Source organism: Hypanus sabinus, chromosome 21 (assembly GCF_030144855.1).
Source record: "Hypanus sabinus isolate sHypSab1 chromosome 21, sHypSab1.hap1, whole genome shotgun sequence".
Taxonomy (NCBI): domain Eukaryota; kingdom Metazoa; phylum Chordata; class Chondrichthyes; order Myliobatiformes; family Dasyatidae; genus Hypanus; species Hypanus sabinus.
The window spans coordinates 42,953,618-42,977,481 of record NC_082726.1 but is presented as its reverse complement, the minus strand read 5'-3'; the positions used below and the strand labels follow the sequence as shown (position 1 = coordinate 42,977,481).

General features: G+C 36.4%; 1 protein-coding gene across 4 annotated transcripts in view; it reads left to right on the top strand.

The window, feature by feature from the left end:
* Positions 1-23,571, top strand: part of LOC132378990 (serine-rich coiled-coil domain-containing protein 2-like) — a 646,565-nt gene extending 622,994 nt beyond the window's left edge. For 3 of the 4 annotated variants that reach the window (XM_059946413.1, XM_059946415.1, XM_059946414.1), the window contains one exon: positions 18,205-23,571. In XM_059946413.1, the coding sequence (XP_059802396.1) occupies positions 18,205-19,125 (921 nt within the window). In that variant the 3' untranslated portion in view covers positions 19,126-23,571. The remainder of the gene's footprint in view (positions 1-18,204) is intronic. The other variant, XM_059946416.1, reaches the window with a different exon arrangement.
* The last annotated feature ends 293 nt before the right edge of the window (positions 23,572-23,864 follow it).

Below are 23,864 nucleotides of genomic sequence, written 5' to 3'. Positions count from 1 at the left end.
GAGGCCTTGTGCAAAACACCTTAAAGGTTAACACGCAGGCTGAGTCAATGGCGAAGAAGGCAAATACTACGTTAGCATTCATTTCAAGAGGTCTAGAATACAAGAGCAAGGATGTGATGCTGAGTCTTTAAAAGGCACTTGTGAGGCCTCACTGAGTATTATGAACAGTTTTGGGCCCTTTATCATAGAAGAGATGTGCTGGCATTGGAGAGAGTCCAGAGGAGGTTCAGAAGAATGATTCCAGGAATGAAAGGGTTATCATACAAGGAACGTTTGGTTGCTCTGGGTCTGTACTTGCTGGAATTCAGAAGGATGAGGTTGGATCTCATTGCAACCTTTCAAATGTTGAAAGGCCTAGACAGAGTAGATGCGGTAAGGATGTTTCCCATGGTGGGAAAGGGGGCACAGCCTCAGGATAGAAGAGCGCCTTTCAAAACAGAGATGAGGAGAAATTTCTTTAGCTAAAGGATAGTGAATTTATGGAATCTGTGCCACATGCAACTGTGGAGGCCAGGTTGTTGGGTGTATTTAAGGTTCTTGTTAGGACATGGCATCAAAGGTTATGGGGAGAAGGCCAGGAACTGGGGTTAAGGAGGAGAAAAGAAAAGGATCAGCTATGATTGAATGGGTAGAGCAGACTCGATGGGCCAGATGGCCTAATTCTGCTCCTATATCTTAAGGTTTGGGTCTTCTCAACCAAGAACTAACCACTCAGTACTCTCTTTGGCTTACGCTAAAACTTTATTTGTGGTTATGCTGAGCATTGTAGGAATACTATGTTGGTACTGGAATATGTGGCAATATTTGTGGGCTGCCCCCATATCCCTTCAGGTGTGCTGGTTGCTAATGTAAATAATGCATTTCACCGTTTGTTTCAATGTAAGTGATAAATAAGTTTTAATCTTGATTCATGTTATGTGTCCATCTCTGCAGGTGAACAAAATACTTTAAAGTGAGATTGGTCGCATTCAAATTTTTTAAACATCGATTTGCAAAGAATGACCAAGAAAACTCAAGATGAAAGATTTAGAGAGGGGATTAGTGAGATGCCTTACTGAAGTACATAATCTTGCATTATTCTGTATGTTAAAGTGACTTGGCCAGAGCAGACATTTGCATTTAATAAATGATAGGTAAATGTAAAAAGATACAACACTCAACAGTGATTATTGCTCAGAGTAGTTCACCAGCCATGGGTGTATCAATAGAATTAGATTGCAAAAAGCCTAGTAGAACGGGATTAGATATACTTATCTCTTCCTCAATCGTTTGTGATGTCATCTACTGTAACTTTGCATTAGAGAGATTAGCACTATTCAGTGAGTCTCAGTTGTCCAGAGACAAATGTCAGTTAACTTCCAAAACACCACCTTAATGACAGAATCTTGCATTCTGCACTGTTACCTTACAAAGGCAGTTTATTGCTAGATGTTGATGAAAAGGAAGAATGTGTACAAATGAAACATTTAATACAGAAATGGTTAGATATCAATTGACACATGCAGAACTGCTCTTGGTTTGGTTTTTGTTTTGTTTGTTTTAAGGTATCATGATGAAAATCAGTTACCAAGATCATTACAAATCTAATTCTGATGTCTCTCTTAAACTTTCCTCCACTTACCTTAAACAGATGTCCTTTAGTATTGGCAATTGTATTGGAAAAAAAAGTGGTGACTGTCCATTCTATGTCTCTTACAATCTTATACATCTCTATCGTCCTCTTTCAACCTCAGTTGCTCCAAAGAAAGAAGGCCTAGTTCGATCAACCTTTCCTCATAAGATCTGTTATTTAATTCAGACAGTGTGCTGGTAAATCTCCTATGCACATTCTCTAAAGCTTCCATATCTTTAAGTCTGCAACACAAAGCTTTAAGTGTGGTTTAACTAGTGTCTTAAGGGGCTGCAACGTTACCTTGCAGCTTTTGAACTCAATCCTATCACAGATGAAGGCCAGCACATATATGACTGAAACATGATTTGAACAGTGATGTAATTGTACACTTCACAGTTTCTAAGTGCTTTTGCTTTCTATTTCTAGGCTAGCTTAATTAATTAAAAAAACTAATGACACCTAATGTTTTTGCATGACTGAAGTTACAAGGTCATCAGTTTTGATCAGTGTCATTTTCTCAGAATTTTGTTAAATTATGGCTTCCAACCTAGTACCTGGAATTATTCTCACCAATTATGAAAAGCTGTGTAATGCTATCCTTAGCCAGCTTTATATATCTAGCATACTCATTCTAAGAAAGTAGCATTCTGAATTGAACTCCCTATTCGTGGTGTTTAATGATGCTCAAAAGAGGTCACTAACATCTTCCTGGGGACCGATTATACATCGGTCTCTTGTGTAGTGACTCCATGCATAATCAACCTGACAAAACATTTTCAAGGAGGGTTATTCCTGACTTCATGTAAAATTGATGTCTGTCTATGGCCTTTGCTTTTTCTCTAATTCTATCAGTGCCAGATGGTCCATTTCCAAGCATGCTCAGTGTTTATTTCTGATTTACATGATATGCGAAGAGCTGATTTTTTGGTATTCTGACAGTTCCCCCTTCCTGGGAGTGATTTTAAAACTGCTTGTTTTACTGATCTTTCATTTGAAATGCAGCCCTTTCACATAGTTTGTTTCAATAATGTTTTTAAACTGTTTTCATCACGATTCCAATATCTGTCACTCTGAATTGACTGGTTGAAAAGTTTTAACCAATAGTATGATAGGTGTATTTATTTTAATGCAGCAGCATACACTTTGCAGATTAAAAAATGCAATATCTACTTGTCACATATTTTGTTTTCAATTTGTTAGATCTATGACTCAAATAAACTCACTTATGATAGTTAATTGGGGAGAGTGTGGTTGCATATCAGAGCAGCAAGGATGCAGTGTGTGTCTGGAACATTCTCCCTCCTGGGATATTTCATCTTACTTGAACAGTATTACCAACCCAGCATACCCTTCAACCTTTTGTGCTCAATCCAATGAAGAATTCAAGAGAAACTCCTTACACAGAAACTCATTAACATAAGGACTAATGGCTTGTGAAAATACACGTGACCTCCTGGGTTGCATTATAGCTGATTGCTATCAATAAGTGCCAAACCATCAATATGAGAGTTAATTGGGTGATGCTTCAGAATGTATGTGTCCTCAATGTCGAAAAAAAACCATCTCTAAAAGAAATGGAAGTTACCTTATACTTCCAACCATTTCTATAGAAAGCAGCTTATTTTACCTGTTCAAAGTGAATCTCAACTGATTTATATGTACTCAATGGCCACTCTATTGAGTGGAACCTAGAGTGGTCTTCTGCTACTGTAGCCCATTCACTTCAAGTTTCAAAGTATTGTACATTCAGAGCTGCTCTTCTACACTCCACTGTTGTAACACATGGTTATTTGTATTCTTGATCCAGTCTGGCCATTCTCCGCTGACCTTTGCCCATGGAATTGCTGCTCAGTGGATTTTTTATTTTGTTCTTCACGGCATTCACAACTCTAGAGACTTGTGTATGAAAATCCCAGAAGATTAGAGGTTGCTGTAATATTCAAACTATCTGACATCAACAGCCATTCCATGGTCAAAATCACTTGCATCACATTTCTTTCCCATTCTGATCTTTGGACTGACCAACATCTAAACCATGACCATATCTGTATGCCTTTACATATTGAGTTGCTGCCACATGATTGGCTGATTAGATGTTTGCATTAACAAACAGGTACACATAATGAAATGGCCACTGTCTGTCTGGTTTTTGATTCTTGGATGTACAGCTGTGCTTTTTGTACCAAATCATAATATATAGTATGAGCTTGCTTATTATTTCACACAGGTTTGAGTTTATAATTTGTTTAGAACTTCTTAGAAGCAAATAACCTTAGTAAAGTTATTTGTCTCTTATTTCTTATATTGGTCAGAATGTTAAAATTATTTAACACAAAACCTTTGCTGGATTTCACAGTGTCATAAAAAAAAATCTAAAACATTCCATCACTTAAGGCATAAAAAGGCTTTTCAACTCAAAATGACAATGAGAGAATTTATCCTCTGCCTCATCCACTACCTGTATACAGAGTGCTATATTTTCTCTGTTTTGTGTACTTAGTTTTCTCTTTAATTATGTACTGAATTTGATGGTGGCTGCCTTACATTGTGGCCACTATTGCACTTGGCTGCATGAGGATATTGCCATAACCTCTATCCTATCAGCCAGTTTCAGCTTTCTCCTCTCTGGAGTTAAAAAGCCTCCTTTTTTTTAGCCTATCTTCTTGGATCTACTAACATTTTTATGAATCTTCTTTATGACTTTTTCAATGACTTGATGTTCATTTCTACAAAATGAGGATCAGAACTGTGTATAATACTGTAGTTTGTCAGTAAAAATGTTTGATGTTTGTATCTTTTATGTAATAACAAGCAGTCTCAAAATGATGGCATGCGTTTTATCTGGGAGTGCCACTTTGGTGATAATTTTCTGCTCATTTCTCTATCCTATCCATCATACTCTGCCTATCCATTTAAATAATGCATTTTCATCAAAACAACTCTTATGCCTGTCAGTTAAATATATTTGGAGAAGACTAGGTACTGGGCTAAAGTTGCTTTTAAAAGCATCTGAAACAACAGCTCATTCTGCCATTGTCTTACTGTGATTAAAATTAAGTAAATGAGGAACTGATCAGAACAGCATAAACTAGCTATAAAATTGTTTTCTAAATGTTGCTTTCTCTTTTAATTCATTGAGGCTTGCTGGGAACAAAGTGGCCTCCAGATTTGGCTTTCAATAGTTGAGAACAATTGAAGTGGGAAATGCTCAGATGCCTGCTGAGGAGTGTGATAAATTTCAGTTGAAGCAAAATTTGGCAGATGATTTTGCATTGCTTTTGCTTTCAATGTTCTATCTGTTGGTTGTTGAATAGATGATCCTTTATTAAATCAACAGTAGGATGCCTGTAGAAAATACTCTTTAAGGCTTTATATACTATCTGAAGTGCAATCTCAAAATAAAGGCTTTCCTCAGGCAGTGCATATCTTTTATTGGTCATTCAGCACAATTTACTTGGGTTGTCAACCAGGACTCCACAGTCTTGTATCTGCAATTTGTGTAAAACTAAACAAAAAAAATGAAAGTAATCAATTCCATAATGATCAATTATTATTCTAAATACAGTCAACTTGATATTAAAATGAAGAGCTGTGATGGAACATTGTTCTGAGAAGTGTATAAACTTGCTGCCTTTAGAAAACATTAGTCATGAAATTTTGTGACCTGTACTTTCAACGTTGAGTTATCAAGCTTAAGATGTTGGGAATTATTTCTGTGGTGCAAGTACAGCACTTTAATAGCTGCTACTCTTTTTCTGCAAATTGAAGTCTTTCATTTGGAAGAAGATCATTATTTTCCATGTTGAAGTTACCATCTACTGTAAAAGAAAAAAAAGTATCCTTTAGATACAGTTTAGTAAGCTGGTGAAGTATTAGATTCATCTACAGAACTGAAGGTAGAGAAGTAATGACATATTTTGCATTGTTAACAATGTTTATTATAAATTACAGTTATTGATAATATTATCATGATTATACTGCTATCTCCTGCCCAAGATGGAGCTATTTACTGAATTAAGAATGATTACCAAAGGACAGTGTATTAAATAACACATTGCCAGGATGCTTTATATCAATAATATATGGTACAAAGGAGAACCTCAGTGTTAACAGTATATTACACAGGGGAGCCTATAAATTAAGAAATAAATTATAAAGTAAGTAACATACAGCAAAGCTGTTAAATTACATTGGACAGAAATGCTTGTACAGGAGTTTAAAATCTCATGTGATACATACTATATGTCAGACAGAGTTCTATATACTCAACAGTGCAATAAATGGAGAGGTCTATACATTTCACACTGCGTAGAAAGTTCATATACTGACCAGTGTGTACTATACAGTGCAACCTTTATGGATTGTCTAGAATGTAAATCCTTTATGAAAATCTTGCTTATTTAATTGAAATCCTCTAGGTTAAATGTTGTTTTCAACTGAGGCATTATCAAATGTTCTGATAAATGCAGTTCATTGTTTGTGATGTCACTGCCCATGTCCTTGTCTTTCTGTCTTTCCCTTCTCATTGGCTGGTGCAAGGAGTTGAGGATGTTGTCCATTACTTCTATGATAAAGTGTGGTATGGTATAATGAAAAATAATCACTGCTGATTGCATGCTGCATGAATGGTACAACCATGCATGCAAAAATCTATGTGGTTAATGTTTCATGAAATGGCTGCATTCTGTGCACTCATGTTTAACATACACCTGCATATATACAAGCTAAAATTCACTGTGGGCAACAACATGGCTCAGCAGGCCCGACATCATAACATTCCATGCTCTGACCTTACTATTACTGTGAAAAATGGTTCTGGATGAATTTGAAGAAAAAACATTTGATATTGAATTTTTTTTAAATAGTCATTGCCCTAAAACATATTGCCTTGAAATAAGATAGTGTTAATATCCACTCAATTAAGGAATTTAAGGTGCTAATAGATTGCACTAATAATGAGGACATCTAATTTCCTCGGCTGAGCTATATTGTGATTCACTGGTCTATATCCATTAGATTCTCTTTTAAAGTATATATATATGATAAGGTGTTATATATTATTCAAAATCCCTTTCTCTGATTTGCTAATCAGTTTGAAATGTTCAATCCTAAATAAACAAGAAGTTCCACAGCAAAGATCATGGACAATAAACCTGTCATTTTCAAAGATGTAGCTGGGGGTGTATAGCTGATCTTAAAATTTCCCAATCTGTAGGTTATAATTTCTATTGTTTTCAGTGCAAATTTGTTTTAAGAACTTTTCATAAAAGGCTGTCCATTGCTCCAGTTAACACATGAAGTGTTTAAAGTCATTTGAAAAATAAATGCTCTGCAAGAAATTCAAGAAGTTTGAAGGAAGTCATTTTATCTTCTTCAGGAACTGTAATAGAGTTACTATAAGGCCAGAAGATATTTTGTCAGTATATTCAGCAAGTCCTTTTCACTCCAGAACTTGTCTTCATTGAATCAAAAGATGCTGTTTTATAAATAGCACTAGTTTTGATCTTTTTTGTAATTCTCATTGTAGGTGTTGTTAGTTTGCAAAACAGTTGGTTATAGGTTAATACCAAATTGTTATTGAATATGTTTCACCTTCCCTGGTAAAAATCAAACATGGTCACTTACCACAATCATAAGGTGTCTTTCATTTGCTAGCAGTTGTGCCTCATACCAGAGTTCATTTAAAAATCATTTAAAATGGGCACATCTATATCTGAGGAGAATGTGTAACCTTTCCCTAATGGCAAAATAACTAAGCAACATTGCTGTTAATGAGCGTGGTATTGATTTACACATTTACTCCCAATTCAGAAACATTTTGGTCTGAGCCTGTTTACCATTGCTACTGTTGCACTATTAGAGTTGCACCCTCTTAGTGAGAATTAGTTATAAGAAGTCAAACTTGAGTTGTTTTCTCTGTTGTGGCAGATACTAAAGAACAATCTGTAAGAAGTATAAAAAATTGTGAAAGGCATGGATGGAGTAGATAGTTATGAGTCTTTTTACCAAGGCGGACTGTCAAATACCTGAGGGCATAGATTTAAGGTGAGCATGGCAAGCATTAAAGGAGATTTTCTGGGCAAGTTGCTTTATATAGATAGCTGGAATGCACTGCCAGGGAAGGTGATTGAAGCAGATATGATAGCGACATTTAAAAAGCATTTGGACAGGCACATGAATAGACAGGATGTGCAAGAGGATGGGATTACTTTAAATTGTCATCAGGATTGGCACAAGCATTATGTTCCTGCCTTGTATTGTACTATTTAATGTATGGATTTACAGTTCACTTTCTCAGCCTCTCTGTTGCTACCTAATTCCCCTTTGTTAAATCTTTAACCAACCCTCTGCTAATTTTAGAACTAGTTCAACACAGTATCTTCTCTTCCCTCTTGTTACTTTGGTTGGTTTGTTGAACAAATGTCATTCTTTTTATATTTTAATTTGGAGAATTGGTATTTAATACAAATAACATGAAAGAACTTTTGAATCATGAGTTAATATGAGATGTGCAGCATTGCTGGCTGTCAGCATTTCTGATAATGCTCATTATTATAGGGGATGAGAAAGTTTCCAGTGTTTTCTCCCCCTTTTTCTCCAAGAGACTGGGTAGGAAATAATCTAATTTAGTCATTCAGAAGTTAAAAGGCCCAGATGGTTCAAATACTATAAATTTCTTCCTCCCCTCCTTACTCCCGATTTAAATTCTAAAAAGTTGTAACCTTAAAACCAAGAATTGGATAATTTGAGATATAATCAAATATGGCCTGAAAATTATTATTTTCAACAGCTGAAAAGCAGTGATTAATTAGTTAGGGGCAAAAACAAAGTATTATAAATCAGAAACTGAAGTAAAAACGTAAGTGGTGGGAAGAACTTTAGAACACCTTTTCAAAGATCTAAGAAAGTCTGAATCCACCTATTCTTCTTTTAACTCTAATGAATCCACATATATCCAACAGCTTATACTTTGATAGTGCCAAAATTACCATCTTAATTTTATATTAACCTAGAGGCAAGATGCACATATGAAATGTTACTTCAAAAAAAGGAAAAATTAACCAACTTTATTTAATAATGTAACTAATGCAAAATTCCTTTCCATAACAAATATATGTTCATACTTTGAGTTAGCAAATTTATGAAAACTTTTTTGAATAGCAGAACCAAATTTGATGATCTGAGAGAATTGATAAATATGCTTTTGATCATTGATCTGCATTTCGATTAGTGAGACTAACAGAATGCTATTTTAGAGGCATAATGTCCCTATTACAGCACGCTCAAATAATGTTAAACTATTTTAGTACATTATCTCCAGACTTCCCAACAAAGATGATAAAAAGGCAGACATCTGTTTGCTGAGTGGATTCATTTTCTCAGTGCAAAAAGCTTCTTGCCATTGAGCAGTGGGGGCTCAACAGGCTGTTAATTTACTGGAACTGGTTCAGGATAGATGGAGTGCAGCTGTCTGTTGGTTTAATTGCAGTATGTAAATGGTAGTTTACATTATCTCCTCTGTGATCCCACCCCAGTATAGACCTTGTTAAAATTGTTCCCCAGCAATTCATAGACTGGCAACAGTGAACTTAGTTGGGAAAATGGAAGCAGATCTACAAATCAGAATATTAGTTAATTAAATAGTTTTCCTATTTTATTACCATAATAGCTATTTTAATAGATTTTGATTGACTGCAAGTGAGCAGATCTTTGTGAAATCTTTACTGTAGAATGAGAAGTAGTAACACCATTCAATGAAACCATGAGAACAGTGACAGTTAGAATAAATTACTGACAGCAATAAATTTCATCCTCCAATTTTGAAGAGTCTCTTTCCATCAGATTTATTGCATTCAGATAATGCAGAAAACAATATTACATCACCTATTAGCAGCTCTCCTACTTCCACACACTGTCTCTGCACAGCTGCTGGACACTGGACAGTTAGACAAGGGCAAATATTTGGAAGGGGTGATGCAGTGGATAAAATGTAAAGGAGTAACTTGCACAAAATGCTGGATGAACCCAGTAGACTAGGCAGCATCCATGGAAATGAACAAATAGTTGATGCCTCAGGCTGAGACCCTTCATAAGGACTTGCTGCCTGATCGGCTGGTTCCTCCAGCGTTTTGTGTGTGTGACTTTGGATTTGCAGCATCTGCAGAATCTGTTGTGTTTAAAATGTAAAGGATATGAGTGAAATGGAATGGCAGAGCAAACTCAGTGAATGGCATAATCCTACTCCTATGTCTTATTGTCTTATGGAATATTTTTTTCTCTCTCTCAGCAGCAAGTTAAGTCCTCTTTGCTTTCAACTGAACATACAAAGGAGAGCATTGAGTACAGTACAGACCCTTTGGCCAAAGATGCTGTACTGACCACTTAACCTATTCAAAGATCAATCTTACCCTTCCCTCCTCCTTAAACTGTCACGTCTTTGCAAGTTAAAGAAAATCTGGGTGAAATATATTATACAGCCATCAGTGAGATTGCAACTAACCTGTCATCCATGTTGCTTTATGCTGGCCTAAATATGAGAGCATAAAGACACTTGAGAAACAGTTAGTCAGCACTTCAAGACTTCTCCGACTTCGGTTCCAAAGTGAGGCATAAACAGCAATCCTTTATATTTAATTCAATGTAGGAATTCTCAGGGGGCTCTCATCTGGCATCTGCTATAACTGCTGTTGTTAATCCCTAGCTTAAATTCCTGGTACTGATCATAGGAAATTACTTGGCAAGTAGAATATCCCAATAAAATATATAAGGTTTCACAGCACTTGCTCAGACTGTTAAAGATATTTTCTATTGTTTTTGGTGAATTAACCATCGGCGAGAGTTTGTTTTTAGCAAAAGTAACAACTTTAATTTTTGCATTTCTCCTAACATGAGCCACATTTTTAATATAATGAATGAATAATGAATGGAGGAGAGTGGGGAAAAGGGAAAGCCAGGGAACAAATTTAGAGACAGCAGATTACATGGTTGAAGAGGGATTATGAAATAGTGAGGTGGGGAAGAATTTACAGATTCAAAATGCTAGAGGAACTCAGCAGGTCAGGCAGCATCTATGAAGCGGAATAAACAGTCAAAGTTTCAAGCGGAGACCCTTCATCAGCACTGCTAATTTCCTCCAGCATTTTGTGTGTGTTACACTGGATTCCAGCATCTGCAGAATTTTGTGTTTAAGAATTCATTGATGCTTTTCCAGAGCTGTGACCAATTCAAGATTCAATCCAACATCGGAGGCCTGAAAAAATGTATGGTGTTATATAGCTGGTCAAGTACCAAGTTAGGGATTTTAAGAGATGAGTGAGTCAGCCCATGATTTCTTTATTTCTTAAAGTCTTTTTTAATCATATTTGGGTTTTCAAATGCAACATGAGCTTCTGCTCCCCCTCCATGTCAAGTATTGAGTTTCAAATCCCCTCCACTTTCATTGAACAAAGGAAATTCTCAACTGACCAAGCATAAATCCATTGTGTGTCTTCTCCCATCATTCACTTTATTACATTATATGTGTGATAGAAATTCAGATTGATGAGTAGAGTTTATTGCATAACCTTTAACAATACGACATTTGAGGTATGAGCAACATCTTTGGAATTTTCTGTAAACAAGCTGATTCTCCCATGGTAGTGGTTAAGGATTTTTTTCAAATGCAATGCTCATATTTAACTTTTTACTCAACCTGTCACTGAGACATAGTTGGCTGTTCCCTGGGCAGAAGTGAATAATGGAACAATGAGGAACTGTTTAGGAAGTAGTTCATCATACACTTCTGAGTTCAGGATTGCAGCAGTGTGCTGCACAGGAAATCAGCTGATTTCATATGTATATATACTATTATAGCCACAGAGCATTTCTATCACCCAGTGGATGTAAGACCAATAAACACAAACAAACAACCTACAAACAGTCCCGTCCCCCCCCCCCCCCCAACTCTCCTTGACCGGCACAAACTGAAATAATCAAAACAGCTCTGGGCTGCTGCCAAACTAGAAAAGAAGCCCAAAATGATTATTTCATTTGGCAAATTCTGTACAGCAAACATCTGAGGAACAGTCTTAAAAGTGAGCTGATAATTTATATTGCCTGCTGCTGGAGACAGGTTGGTGTACAGTATATGGAATTTTGGTTCTGCCTGTTGATGGCTGTAATTTTAACAAAGATCCTAAGCAGAAATTAATAGAAAGTAGTTCATTAATGCCATGACCAATAGAAAATTAATCTTTGTTGGTTTAAAAACTCACCTGGGCAATAATTTGCCTAATCAATATCAATAAATATGAAATTAATCCTAACACCAGTATTGATCACCACCAGCTTTGATCTTCATCTGTCCATTTATGATGACCTGCGAGCAAAACTCTATACGGGGCTATACTTATTAGTGATGGACCAATATCACACCCCAAAGTCCAGTTACATGAGCAGGCCACCACTTCCACTTACTTAAGTGGAAGGAAAAAATCATGTTACTTACAAGTATCTTCAAACTTTTCATCATCTGTGAACTTTGCAAATGTTTCTAACATGTATTTGCATTATGAACACTTGAGCAGAACAAATATTTAAAGAATGATAATTCTTTGATTACAGATGAAATGAATATGTGAGACCAGTAGCTAATAGAGTAAAATTGCCTCTAAATTCCAACACAGAAAATATAATGCAAAATGTTTGAAGCAGTCGTAAATTTTACTATGAACTTCATAATTTGATTTACAATTTGTAAACCAAGTCAGAATGCAGCCCTGTGGCAGTGTGGTGCAGCAGCCTCCTCATTGCAGATGGGACAACCATGTATCAGGCCAATAAATTCATTTATGTCAGGATACATTAATTGGTTTGTTGAAACTTGAAATCATGCTTGTTATTTCTGATGTGAGAAAGGTGGCAGCCAATATCTCGCAGAAAACTATTATAGTATGAGTGTCATCTACAGCAGGTGACCATGTGATGAAATGGAATGAGTTAACAGAACTGATCATGGGTGTTCAAATGATTATATTCCACTGAAGGAAACCATTTGGTCCACTGTGTCTTTGATTACTACTTGGACAGCTCTTTGACTGAGCTCTCAGTGTAGCAAATTCCCCTTTTCTCAGTATAGCCTTGATATTTGTTTTTATCTTTCAAGGTGCTTATTCAATTCCTTTGGAACATTTCTATTAAATCTGGTTCTATTGCCCTTTCAGAGACTGTGTTCCAAATCAATACAGCTTGCTGAGTGAAGTTTTTTCCCCTCTTGTTACCTATAGGTTTTTGCCAAATGCCTTAAATCCGATGTCCATTGTGCCACTGAAACATATTTCTTCATGTGCTTTGAGACTCAGACACTTATTAATTTTCAGTTGTGTGAATGAGATTTTCTCACTATTACTGGATAAATTACACATGTTTCAAAATTTAGTTATACAACACAAACCTTTAATGATAAAATATCCTTGCATAGAATTACACATAATACCAGTTCCCAGGGAGAAGGGGAGCATATTGAAAAAATGCTTGAGGTGTACTAGGCTGTTGTCAGTTTTAAGAAGCTTCTGTAGGTATCAAGGCATGATCATTTGGGGAAAATATTTTTGGAATAGCATATAGGATTAATGAAGAAATCAGGATTCAGAATGAGAATTAGAAGAATCTGAAGCATAAAATTGAACATCTGCAGAGACAGTGTAAATGAAATTTACTATGAAATTATTTATTATCACAGGTAAAATTATCAAATTACATAAGTTAATGCATGATCACGCTTATGTAGTATTTTCATTGTAAGTGTACCTCACTATATGAAGATGCAAAAAATGCGGAGAGGTGATGTCCTGGAGGAGAGAGGTTCTAAAAGGGAAGGGGGCTGTGTGTTTATGTAGCAGCTACTGTATATCAGTGGAAGTCATGCTGGTTATGATTTAGTGGCTTTCAGTGGCAGGTAATGCTTAAAGAATGACTGTGATGTCTATAGATGTTGATAGATAAGCAATAATTCTTGCTTTTGAGTTATTTCTCCACCAGTACTATGATACATTGTGTTTGTGATAATTCATTCTACATCCCAGATGGTTTAACATTGAGTTGTATAGGTGACAGTTTTAAGAACTAGTTGTACTTTACATAGCACAGTTCCTGGAGGACAGAAATTTGTATTACTTAGTTATGCTATTGGGATTACAACAATGAGTATCCACACCTATTGTTTCTTGTTTCTGGTTCAACACTGGTACCCAAGAAATGTCTGAAGATGTATATTCTCTCACTCCTGTGAAATCCTTCTTATGCACCCTCACTAATACAAATATGGAATTCTGCCAGGATAATCATTAGTTTACAATCAACAATAGAGGGGATACAAGCACGGTAGACCATAAGACCATAAGACAAAACAAAATTCAGCCATTTGAGCCATTAGTATCCTCCACCATTCAATCATGGCTGATTTATTTTCCCATTCTCCTGACACCTTTACTAATCAGGAATCTCTCTATCTCTGCTTTAAATATTTCAATTGACTTGGCCCTCCACAACTGTCTATGGCAAAGAATTTCACAGATTCACCACCCTCTGGCTAAAGAAATTCCTCTCCGTCTCTCTCCATTCTTCTCTTCTGAGGCTGTTCCCTCTGCTCCTAGACTTCCCCACTATTGGAGACATCCACTCGACGCCCATTCTATCGAGGCCATTCAATATTCAGCAAATTTCAATAAGTTCCTCACTCATTTTTGTCAGCACTATGAAGTACAGGTCAAGAGCCATCAAAAGCTCCTCATAAGTTAAAGTTTTCATTCCCAGGTTCATTCTTGAAACTTTCTCTGGACCCTATCCAAAGCCAGCATGTCTTCTCTTAGAGGGTATTGATGAAATTGCCCCCGGAGTTTTGAGTATCATATTGGTCTCAATATTCATGGAAGGATATAAATGTATTGGAGCATTGCAGAGATTTATTATACTTTACATCTGGAATGATCAGAATGTCCTATGAGGATAGATTTGTTTACATTGGAGTCTTAGAAAAGTGAATAGTGACCTGATTGAAACATGCAACATTATGAATCTTGACAGGATGGTTGTAGAAAGGGTATTTCCTCCTGAGAGAATTTAGAACCAGGGATTACTTTAGTAACTAGAAATCAGTTACTCATTTGTTCAGCAGAGATGCTTTTTTAAACTCTCAGACAGTTGCCTTTAGAACTCTCTCCCTCAAAAATAGTGAAAACAGGGTCTTTGAATACTTTTAATGTTGAAGCATTCACATTCTTGACAAGCAAGGGAATGAGGGGAAGGTTACCTGATTAGCAATGGTGACACAGGAAGTTTATTGGTATAGGTGGAATTGTGGAGTTCAGGTTGCAGTCAGATGAAATTTAATGATATTGGCTGATACAGGAGGCTTGAGTGGTCAAGTGACTTACACCTGCTTCTAATGCATATGTTTGTTGCAAACATGACAGTAGAAGTGTTATATCTCTCTATATGTTTGTATATTCTTGAGTAAGTGTTACAGTGCACATTGAATTAAAGAGTCACTATACAATAGAAAATTAACATAGTTACAGAAAGTAGGGAACAGTGATAAATGGTTATTAGGAACAGAGTTCTCCAAGGATCAGTGCAAGTCTGACTGATTTTTTTAATGTATATTTTACATCTGGGTATTTGGATGCAGGGTTTCAACCTGTAAGGTAGAGAATTTCTCTCCATCCTCAGATCCTGCTCTACCCACTGAGCCTCTAACTGATTGTTCTCTCTGTAGATTACAATATATTAATTTGTGGATGATACAGCTCAAAGTATGGTAATTAGTGAGGATGATAGTATGGGATTGATTTTTTTAAAAAGTATAGATAGGATGGCAGCAACACACACAAAGTGCTGGAGGAACTCAGTAAGTCAGGCAGCATCTAAGGAAGGGAATAAGTAGGTAACATTTCAGGCCAAAACTCTTCATCAGGAGTGGAAAGGAAGGAGGAAGAAGCCAAAATAACAAAATCATGTGATGTTTTCCATCACAGTTGAAAGAGTAAGGCAAGACTAAATACCATATTTCTTATGGGACCACAGAAATGAAAGGAACTGGATTTGCTTGTGCATCCAGCTGTTGAAAGTGACAATGAGAAAGCAGTTAGTTAATAAACAATACAGGATCTTGAATTTCATAAACAGAACTGAGTACAAAAGCAGTAAAGTTAAATTGAACAAATAACTAGTCAGATCACAGTGAGATTATTGCATCCAGTTCTGGTTGACACACTTCAAGTTGTGAAGAATTTGGAGAGGATGTAGCTAAGATTCAAATTGATGAAAGTTTGTAGAATGGTGTGGTGTAGAATGGGGAATCCAGGATAATTCTCCTTGGTACATAGAAAGTTGAGAGAAGATTATATATAGTTGTTCAAGATCATGTCTGATTTAGATAGGGTAAATAGAGGGAAACAGGTCATGTTAACTGATAGTTCGTGGTTCAGGGTGCACATTTAAAATCTGAGACTAAAACTAGAAGATAAACATGAGCAACTTACTTTTGCTCAGAGTGTAGTTGGAATCTGGAAGTAGCAGTAAAGGTGAGGGAAACAGAATCAGTGTTTTCAAAAGGTAATTGGATAGTTATCAGAAGGAATAGAGAATGGGATTTCTCTACCAGGAACCAGCATAGACATGATGGGCTGAACAGACTCCTTTTATGCTATGACGACAGCATTATCAATCAATGGAAATACAGAATAATTCTTAGGATCTTAGGTAACCCTAGCTTAATTTGGCCACTTATAAACTGAGCAAGTCTTCAAAATTCAATATAAATATGAACAGCTTAAACAGCAAAAATGCAATGAAATGCAAAACCTGAATCAAACACAATAAAACTAAGCTTAAACCAAAAATGGCGAATATTGAAATTATACAGGAACTTTGTCAGCTAACCTATAACAGGAAAAGGAAAAGTAACACTTCAATTTTCAGCCTCCTCACATTCAATGTGAGCCTTCAATCAAGGAAGATTATTCTGCAGTCATATAAATGCTGCACAGCAGATAATGCCTGCTAAAGGGGTTTTGTAAATTGCTTGTTTGACTAAACTGCAATATAATCAACCGTATTTGGTTTCATTGAATAGCAAAGAAAGACTTGCCAAGGATAGGCTGAAAAATTGCAAGAATTATTAATGTCCACCATTAAATTAGCCTTGAATAGGAACCAGTAGAGAAATATCATTTTTATGACCCTTGTAATAACATTTTCTGAAGTGGTAGAATTACAGGTGTCCCTTTTTTCATTGCTGTGCTCTGAACCAGGATTGTCCTTCAGTCTGCCCACATGTAATTATTATGATTTGTTTATATGCAAATTCCAAGGTGATCAGATACTAATGGCCTAAAAATTCAAATGAATTTACACATAACAAATGGTTTTACTTTAAGTGTCAAAGGTAAGGGAAAACAGGGGATGGACATTTTTGACCATGGGTTTTTCAACCTGGAGCTGTGAATTTCCAAGCACCTTCTAATCAGCAAATTCCCTTAATGAGAGAAATTAGCCTCTAATTGATCCTAGAGAATATGCTCATTTATACCAATTAGATTTTGTGGCCTTGAAATGACAGTCTAATCAAACATATTGCATTAACAGCAGGGAGGCACATATGTAGTAGATGTCTCAGAAAGCTTCGACTTGTTAACATGAGCAATGCCATGGAAGATTCATTGGGATTTTTGAGCATTACTGGCAAGACTCATAATTATATTTTCCCACTTTTTGCCCTAAAGAAATGGCAGTGCCCCTTCATTTAGAAAAAACCAGAGGAGTTGCAAGGGTAATTTGAAGTACAGGTGTCCCCCACTTTACGAATCTTCATTTTACACCACTTTGCTTTTACAAAAGGCCTACATTAGTAACCTGTTTTCGCATTACAGAGGATTTTTGCTTTTACGAAAATTTTTCCCATATAAATTAAGGATTGTTTGCTTTATGCCATTTCAATTTAAGAAAGGTTTCATAGCCTTTGTAAAAGAGGAGACACCTATATACTGAATGTGAGCTTGCAGGCCAGATCTATGGGTAATAATAAACCAGTGATACTTTTCTGGAGACACTCATACTGATAATGGCCTTTATGTTTCTAGATATTTTTAAAAATGTAAATTTCTTATTTCCTGTGGCGGGTATTGACTCCCTATCTCTGGATTATTAGTCCTAGAAAAAAAATTAAAAGTAAGAATTTAAAATTTGTTTTTTGAACATTTTGAGCTATGTAAATTGCAACTAATGTTTCAAACAAACAGGAAGATTTGTATGTTACCAGTTGTTTTAAATTACTTTTTATTATGCATTTTGTATGACTTTCATTTTGCAATTAACAAATCCATTTATTCTAAACACCCCCTTCCTGATTCTATGAAAGATGTCATTGTGTTTCCAAAGAATGGCTGCTGTGCTTTCATCAAATATTTGTGCTGTCTGCTTATCTTTGACCCTCAACATTACTCCTGCATGATAGCCAGAAATGCAAATCCAACCAGCATGCACTTTGCTTAATAACTCTTGGCTAAATCACATTAAATTTAACTTGTTCTGAAATGTTTTGTTTCCTTCAACAGCCTCCAGTACTACAGCCTTCCAACTACATATGCAGCTCCAAAGATCGCAACATGGGAAAATTAGCAAAGCCAATCCGAACCGAGGACCCCAGTAGGAATCTGAGGAATGGATCAAATGAGAACTGCCGTCAAACTAATCAAGGTGGAAAAAATGTTATTTGTTCACAGCTAGATTCTGATAAAGGCTTCACTCAATCAACCCAAAAAAAGGATGATGACTGTAATGACAAATCTGCCCAGAAACTCTTAGTCTCCAATAAGGCCAAACAGAATCCAGGTAGTCTGCCTAAGGAACGCCAGCACAGTCAGGTTTCAGTGCAGGAGGTCAGTTTACCTAGCACTTCAGTATTTACAGAAGAAGCCTTAAATAAAGGCCATCATCTCAAGTTTGCTTTTAAACAGTGTCTGCCTTCTAAGGATTTGAATGTCAAGCCCAAGATCCAGACTTCAATTATGAAGTCTTCTCTAATCTCTAAGTCTAGGAAAAATGCTGATGCAATCCATCACACAGAAATTTTCTCTGTAAACAGTCCAGTTCAACCACCTATAGATGATCAAAAGGAATCAGAACAACAGTCAATACCCACAAATCTTTCTACGCAAAAAGATGAGCAACAAAAAAGAAAATCCAAACCATCGCCTTCACTCTCCTCACCACTTCTGAGTATTAAGACTTCAGCATTTTCAGCCAGTCCTGGGTCACTTCATAAGGAGATTCAATGCACTGAGTCTGCCGAATACCAAGATGAATCTTCCTCAGAGACCCATCTATCCAGCAGGTTACCGAAAAAACAGCTGCTCAGAGAAGATTGTCCTGCAAAGGATCAGAGATATGAGTCCCAGGCAGAAAAACCTCCACCATCTGTTCGTCATTCCCGCCTTCGTAAGCCAAAGACTCATGCATTCAGTCCCTCAAATTGAAGTTTTCAAGGTTGATAAAAGTCTTTCAAGTACATTAGAAAGTTGCCTGCCAGATGAAATTTCACCAAGTCTAGAACTGGTAACTGTTAACTTGGCCTAACTAACTTCCCTCAATCAAAATGACAGCTGCTGACCTGGTTGATGCAATGGCAAAGTCACACATATGCAGACTCCTGAGACAGTTTATATTTTGCGATGTGAGGCCTTTTACTTTGGGACAATACAAATAACAAATGTGGAAATTTTGGTCAGATTTTGCCAGGATGGGACTATGAATGTAAATCAACTGTGGAGCAGTTATGAATCTGTAATGACCTGGACATGTGTTACAAAGTTGTAACTCTTGATAGAACCTTGAGGAGCAGGATTTATTTGAAGGGAAAACTGTATTTGTATGCTGTTGTCTTATATTTCAGTTAATCTGATTGAACATGTTATGTTTGGAGAGACAGTAAAGACAGCTGACTGGTAAAGTGGTAATTTTCATTTTAGCTGACCAGTCTAAGTTCAATACTTTTGTTTGTTTGGAACTATTAGATTAAAATATATTTAAGTTAAAATTCTGGAGGGATAGGTTTTTAATATAAGTAATAAAAAAGCTCTGCTTTAAATTACCTGGAATGGGAATCATACTTACCAGATCTTTACCAGAAAGAATGGGCATAATGTTTAATGTGGCTGTAAATATTTCATAAGACCCTTGTCTAAAGCTCTAAAGGCAACCAGAAGAGAGATTACTATTCTTTTCAATTTATCTGATCCTGGGCAAGATGCAATATTAAGGGCATTTGGTGGAAAGAGGTTATTGTGCTCATTTCTTTGCAATGCACATGCACAGTTTTTAGTGTCTGTTTCTGTCGCTACATCGGCAGATTTACTACCTATTTAACTAAGTATCGAATATACAGAAAAACTGTGCCAATAATCATGACCTTACATCCCAAAGGGCGTGGGTTTAAATTCGCGCCAGTCCTGTGAACTATTCTCTTACTATTGTGGGTTTAACTGATTTTCATTGAAACTTTTAAGCCAACTTGTAACTTAGCTTACTATAGACGGAAGTCTACAGAACAGAACTCTCAAGTAATTTGACAACCTCCCTTGGAGAAGCTACGTGGACAGATGGTGTGAAAATTTCAAGGTTCTTTTTTAGAGTCAGTGATGTACTGAGCAAACAACATCTGACTTTAAGACTGTGTTCCTTTGTCACTATCCTGGCATGCTTCAATTTAGGAGCAACATTCACCTCTGATGTAGGCTTGTTGCTTTGCAGAGAAGAACTTCACTCAAAAGATACAATGATTTTAGGAAGAGCTGAGATTATTTTTAGTAGTTAAATTTAAATTGATGCTCTGACTGCCTCCTGAGGAGATAACTGGTCATCAGTTCATAGATTCATTGAGTATTCTGAACAAGAGTTGAGCATGTCATTCCATATTATGTGCATGCAGTTACTACACCTGGCATACACACAAAAAGTGCTGTATCAGCCCCGTTGTCAGAAGTAAGATGAAATCTGTGACCTCAGTCTCAAATAGTAAACCAGCTTTTAATTAACTTCAGTAGTGCAGGGAAAGAAAGGCAGAATCTGAATTCCCTTTAGTCTCAACTTTGCACACTGTTAGGGGTTGTCACTAAGTATTTGAGCTAAATTATTCCAAGGATCAGGGCATCTTAATGTACAAATCCACTACGTGCTATAGGCACAGAGGTGGAATGGGGCAGAGGAGGGGCTGAGTGAGATTTCCTTGGCTCTTAATGTCAAATCCTTGTGAAATTTTGATCACTGTCTTTTACTCTCTCTTGTTTCTCATTAACAAATTGGATTCAGGAAATATCTACTAACCTACTGTGCCCTAGGAAGTTTGCAACTGTTCTTTTCCTTTTTCATAACCAGATATAACATTTGGCCCATCTCTCAGAGCACACACATTGGTCCCACTCCCCACTTATCTCCCTGCAACCCATTCTCTCTCACATGCCCACCAATTTCCCCCGTGATTCTGCTGCCATTCACCTGTAATTTCGAGTGGCCAGTTAGCTTACCTGCATGTCTTCACGAAGTGGAGAAGCTCTGGTGACACAAAGACAATGTGCAAACTGTGCATTCGCTTTTATTATAACAGAATATTTCAAAATACAGAATGAGAAATTAATATTACCTGAATTTAAAGTCAGAAATTTCCTTGTAAAAGAAGTCCATTTGTTCTGTATGAATCTGAGCTTCCTGTTACAGCTAATTCCCTGGTAAACTTCTCTGCACCTTTCAACATTTATCATTGATGTGTGGACTGCTCCTATAAGCTTAGTGCTTATCTAAAAGTGTGACACATGTAAAGTAAAACTGGGAGGTACAGCAAAAGATATTATGTTAAAATGTCAGCTTTTGTCACATGAAACTGCATCAAGGTTCTGAACAGCATTGGTAAGTGTACATGGCACTCCTGAGTTTGTACTTAAATGATTCAATGTCCTATAATAGTTGGCACAGAGAGTTGAGAAAGGAAATAATTTGACCAGGGTAGTGTCATAAACTTGGTCTTCTTTTAAAGTTCATAATATTGTATTTCCAATATAAATTCTATTATCCGCATTTATAGTGGGAACTACATGTGTAAACTTGTCACACTATAATCACTTCTCTTGTTTCTGATAATATTGCAGTAACCTCAGATATTAAATACAGTATGGCTGCACGTACATTCAAAGCATATACACATATATCATTGCAGGTGTTCATGAATGTTGAATTGCATATAGCCCAGGTCCTTGCAGATTTATAAATTATTAAGTATCATTAAATTCTGTATCAAACGTGCTGCTGTGTCCAAGTGCAATATATGCTGATGTAATGATGAAATGAGGTTCAGAAAGTACACTTAAATGTATATGCAAAATCAATTATTGACTAAGTTTTTGGAACTGCATAATAGATTAAATGAATAAGGAGATGCACTTTAAATGATTCTATATGTCATACAGTTGTGCCTATGCTGAGCCCGTGGCACCAAGTCAGAAGTGGGATTTATCAGTTTGCTGCAATCGTTGTTGGATATGCTTGTTGCTTTAGGTGGTAAGTGCTGTTTTCATTGTGTGGTAGTATGGTGCCTCACTGTAATAATAATAACTCCCAGCAGGTGGCTCCTGTTTTAGTCTGGAACGTGGCAGTATTTAGTTCGTCCACTGTGTTGCACAATTCATCCATCCCCAGATTGGAAACTGAAATCCAAGTCTAACCTTGGCTGGGGACATGAATAAAAAGGTTGTACTCATGTACTGGTACTGGTCTTAATTTGTGTGAATGCTTAACATAAGTCACCTTTATCTCCATTTCAAAGCCATGATTTGAAACTAACAACATTTGTTGATGTGACAGAAATTGTCTATGCCTCAGGGAAACAGTTTTGCTTGCTGTTTGTAGCAAAGCTACTAAATAAAGATGTCTTGTATATTTGCTACAAATTCATTTCCTAAATGAAGAGAAACAGTTTCTTTCTGTGATGACGTCGTCTCTGTAAGACATATGAACAGAATTAGGCCATTGACACTCCTCTGCCATTTGATCATGGCTGATTTTATTTTCTTCTCAAACACATTCTGCTTCCTTCTCTGGTGAAAATATTCAGTATTTTTCATTTTCACTTTATCATTGTCGAATTTTTGCTATCAAAACTTGGCTCATTAGAGAAACATACCGAAACAACTGCTTCCTGACACTCATGCAGAGGTACCAAGGCAGCTTCTCCCCTTCCAAAGTGCAGTACTTTGAAGTGTTATTGTGTCTGCTTATTCAGGTGTCCAGGGCAAAATTCCTCTACCAAAGAAAAGCTTGTGTATATTGGAAAATTTAACCGGGCTTGTATCTTCAGAGACTGCAAAGTACCTTGAAGTGTTTTGTAGGAGACATCATAATGCCATTAATACGAGTTTTCATTTAACAACATGGTTAAACATCCAACTGGGAATTGTAAACATGCCATTTTTAAAACAAGTGTACCTTAATTGTATTATGAAGATTACTTGATTCAGTTAAATACGCTACACGGATGATAGAATGATTTAGATTTCTGAATGTATTCAAATTGAATTCATTATGAAATTGAAAGTGATGGCAATACCAACATGGATATCTCATCCTGTCTATTTGGATTGTTTACCTGAGCCACTTCTCAGCTTGATACATTAATTGGAGAAAGTTTAAAATAAAATTACATTTCTATTGCTCTAGCAATTTTCTTTTTTTTCCTATTCTGTGCATATTACATGATTAATGTGATTAGTCTGGATTGATAAGTTTCCATTATTACTGATTATATTATTGGGGTTCATTTGTGGAAATGTAATTTCAGTTTTTCATTTCACATGTATAATGGGGTAATACTGTGCAGAAATGCTCACTGTTCTTCCTAACCATGTATAGGAAATAAAATGCATTTGTTTCTTCACTATTTGAACCTGGTTAAATGAGCAACTAGTTCCTCAACACTCTGCCTTCCTCCACCTGATTCTCCATCTAAGAGTATCCTGTTCAACAGTTGTGTTTTTTTGATGGACAAAATCCATAAAACTCCAGGTTCAGACCAACTCTGATTGTTGATCAGTTAGTGTTGTGTGCGTCACTAGCTGTACAGCCAGATTTCTTTTCTGAGCTGAGGAAACAACGAAGAAAGCAAGAGGGAAATTATTGATTGATGGCAGTTAACCAATACTTGCAAATGTACAGTAGATCTGTTCTTCCC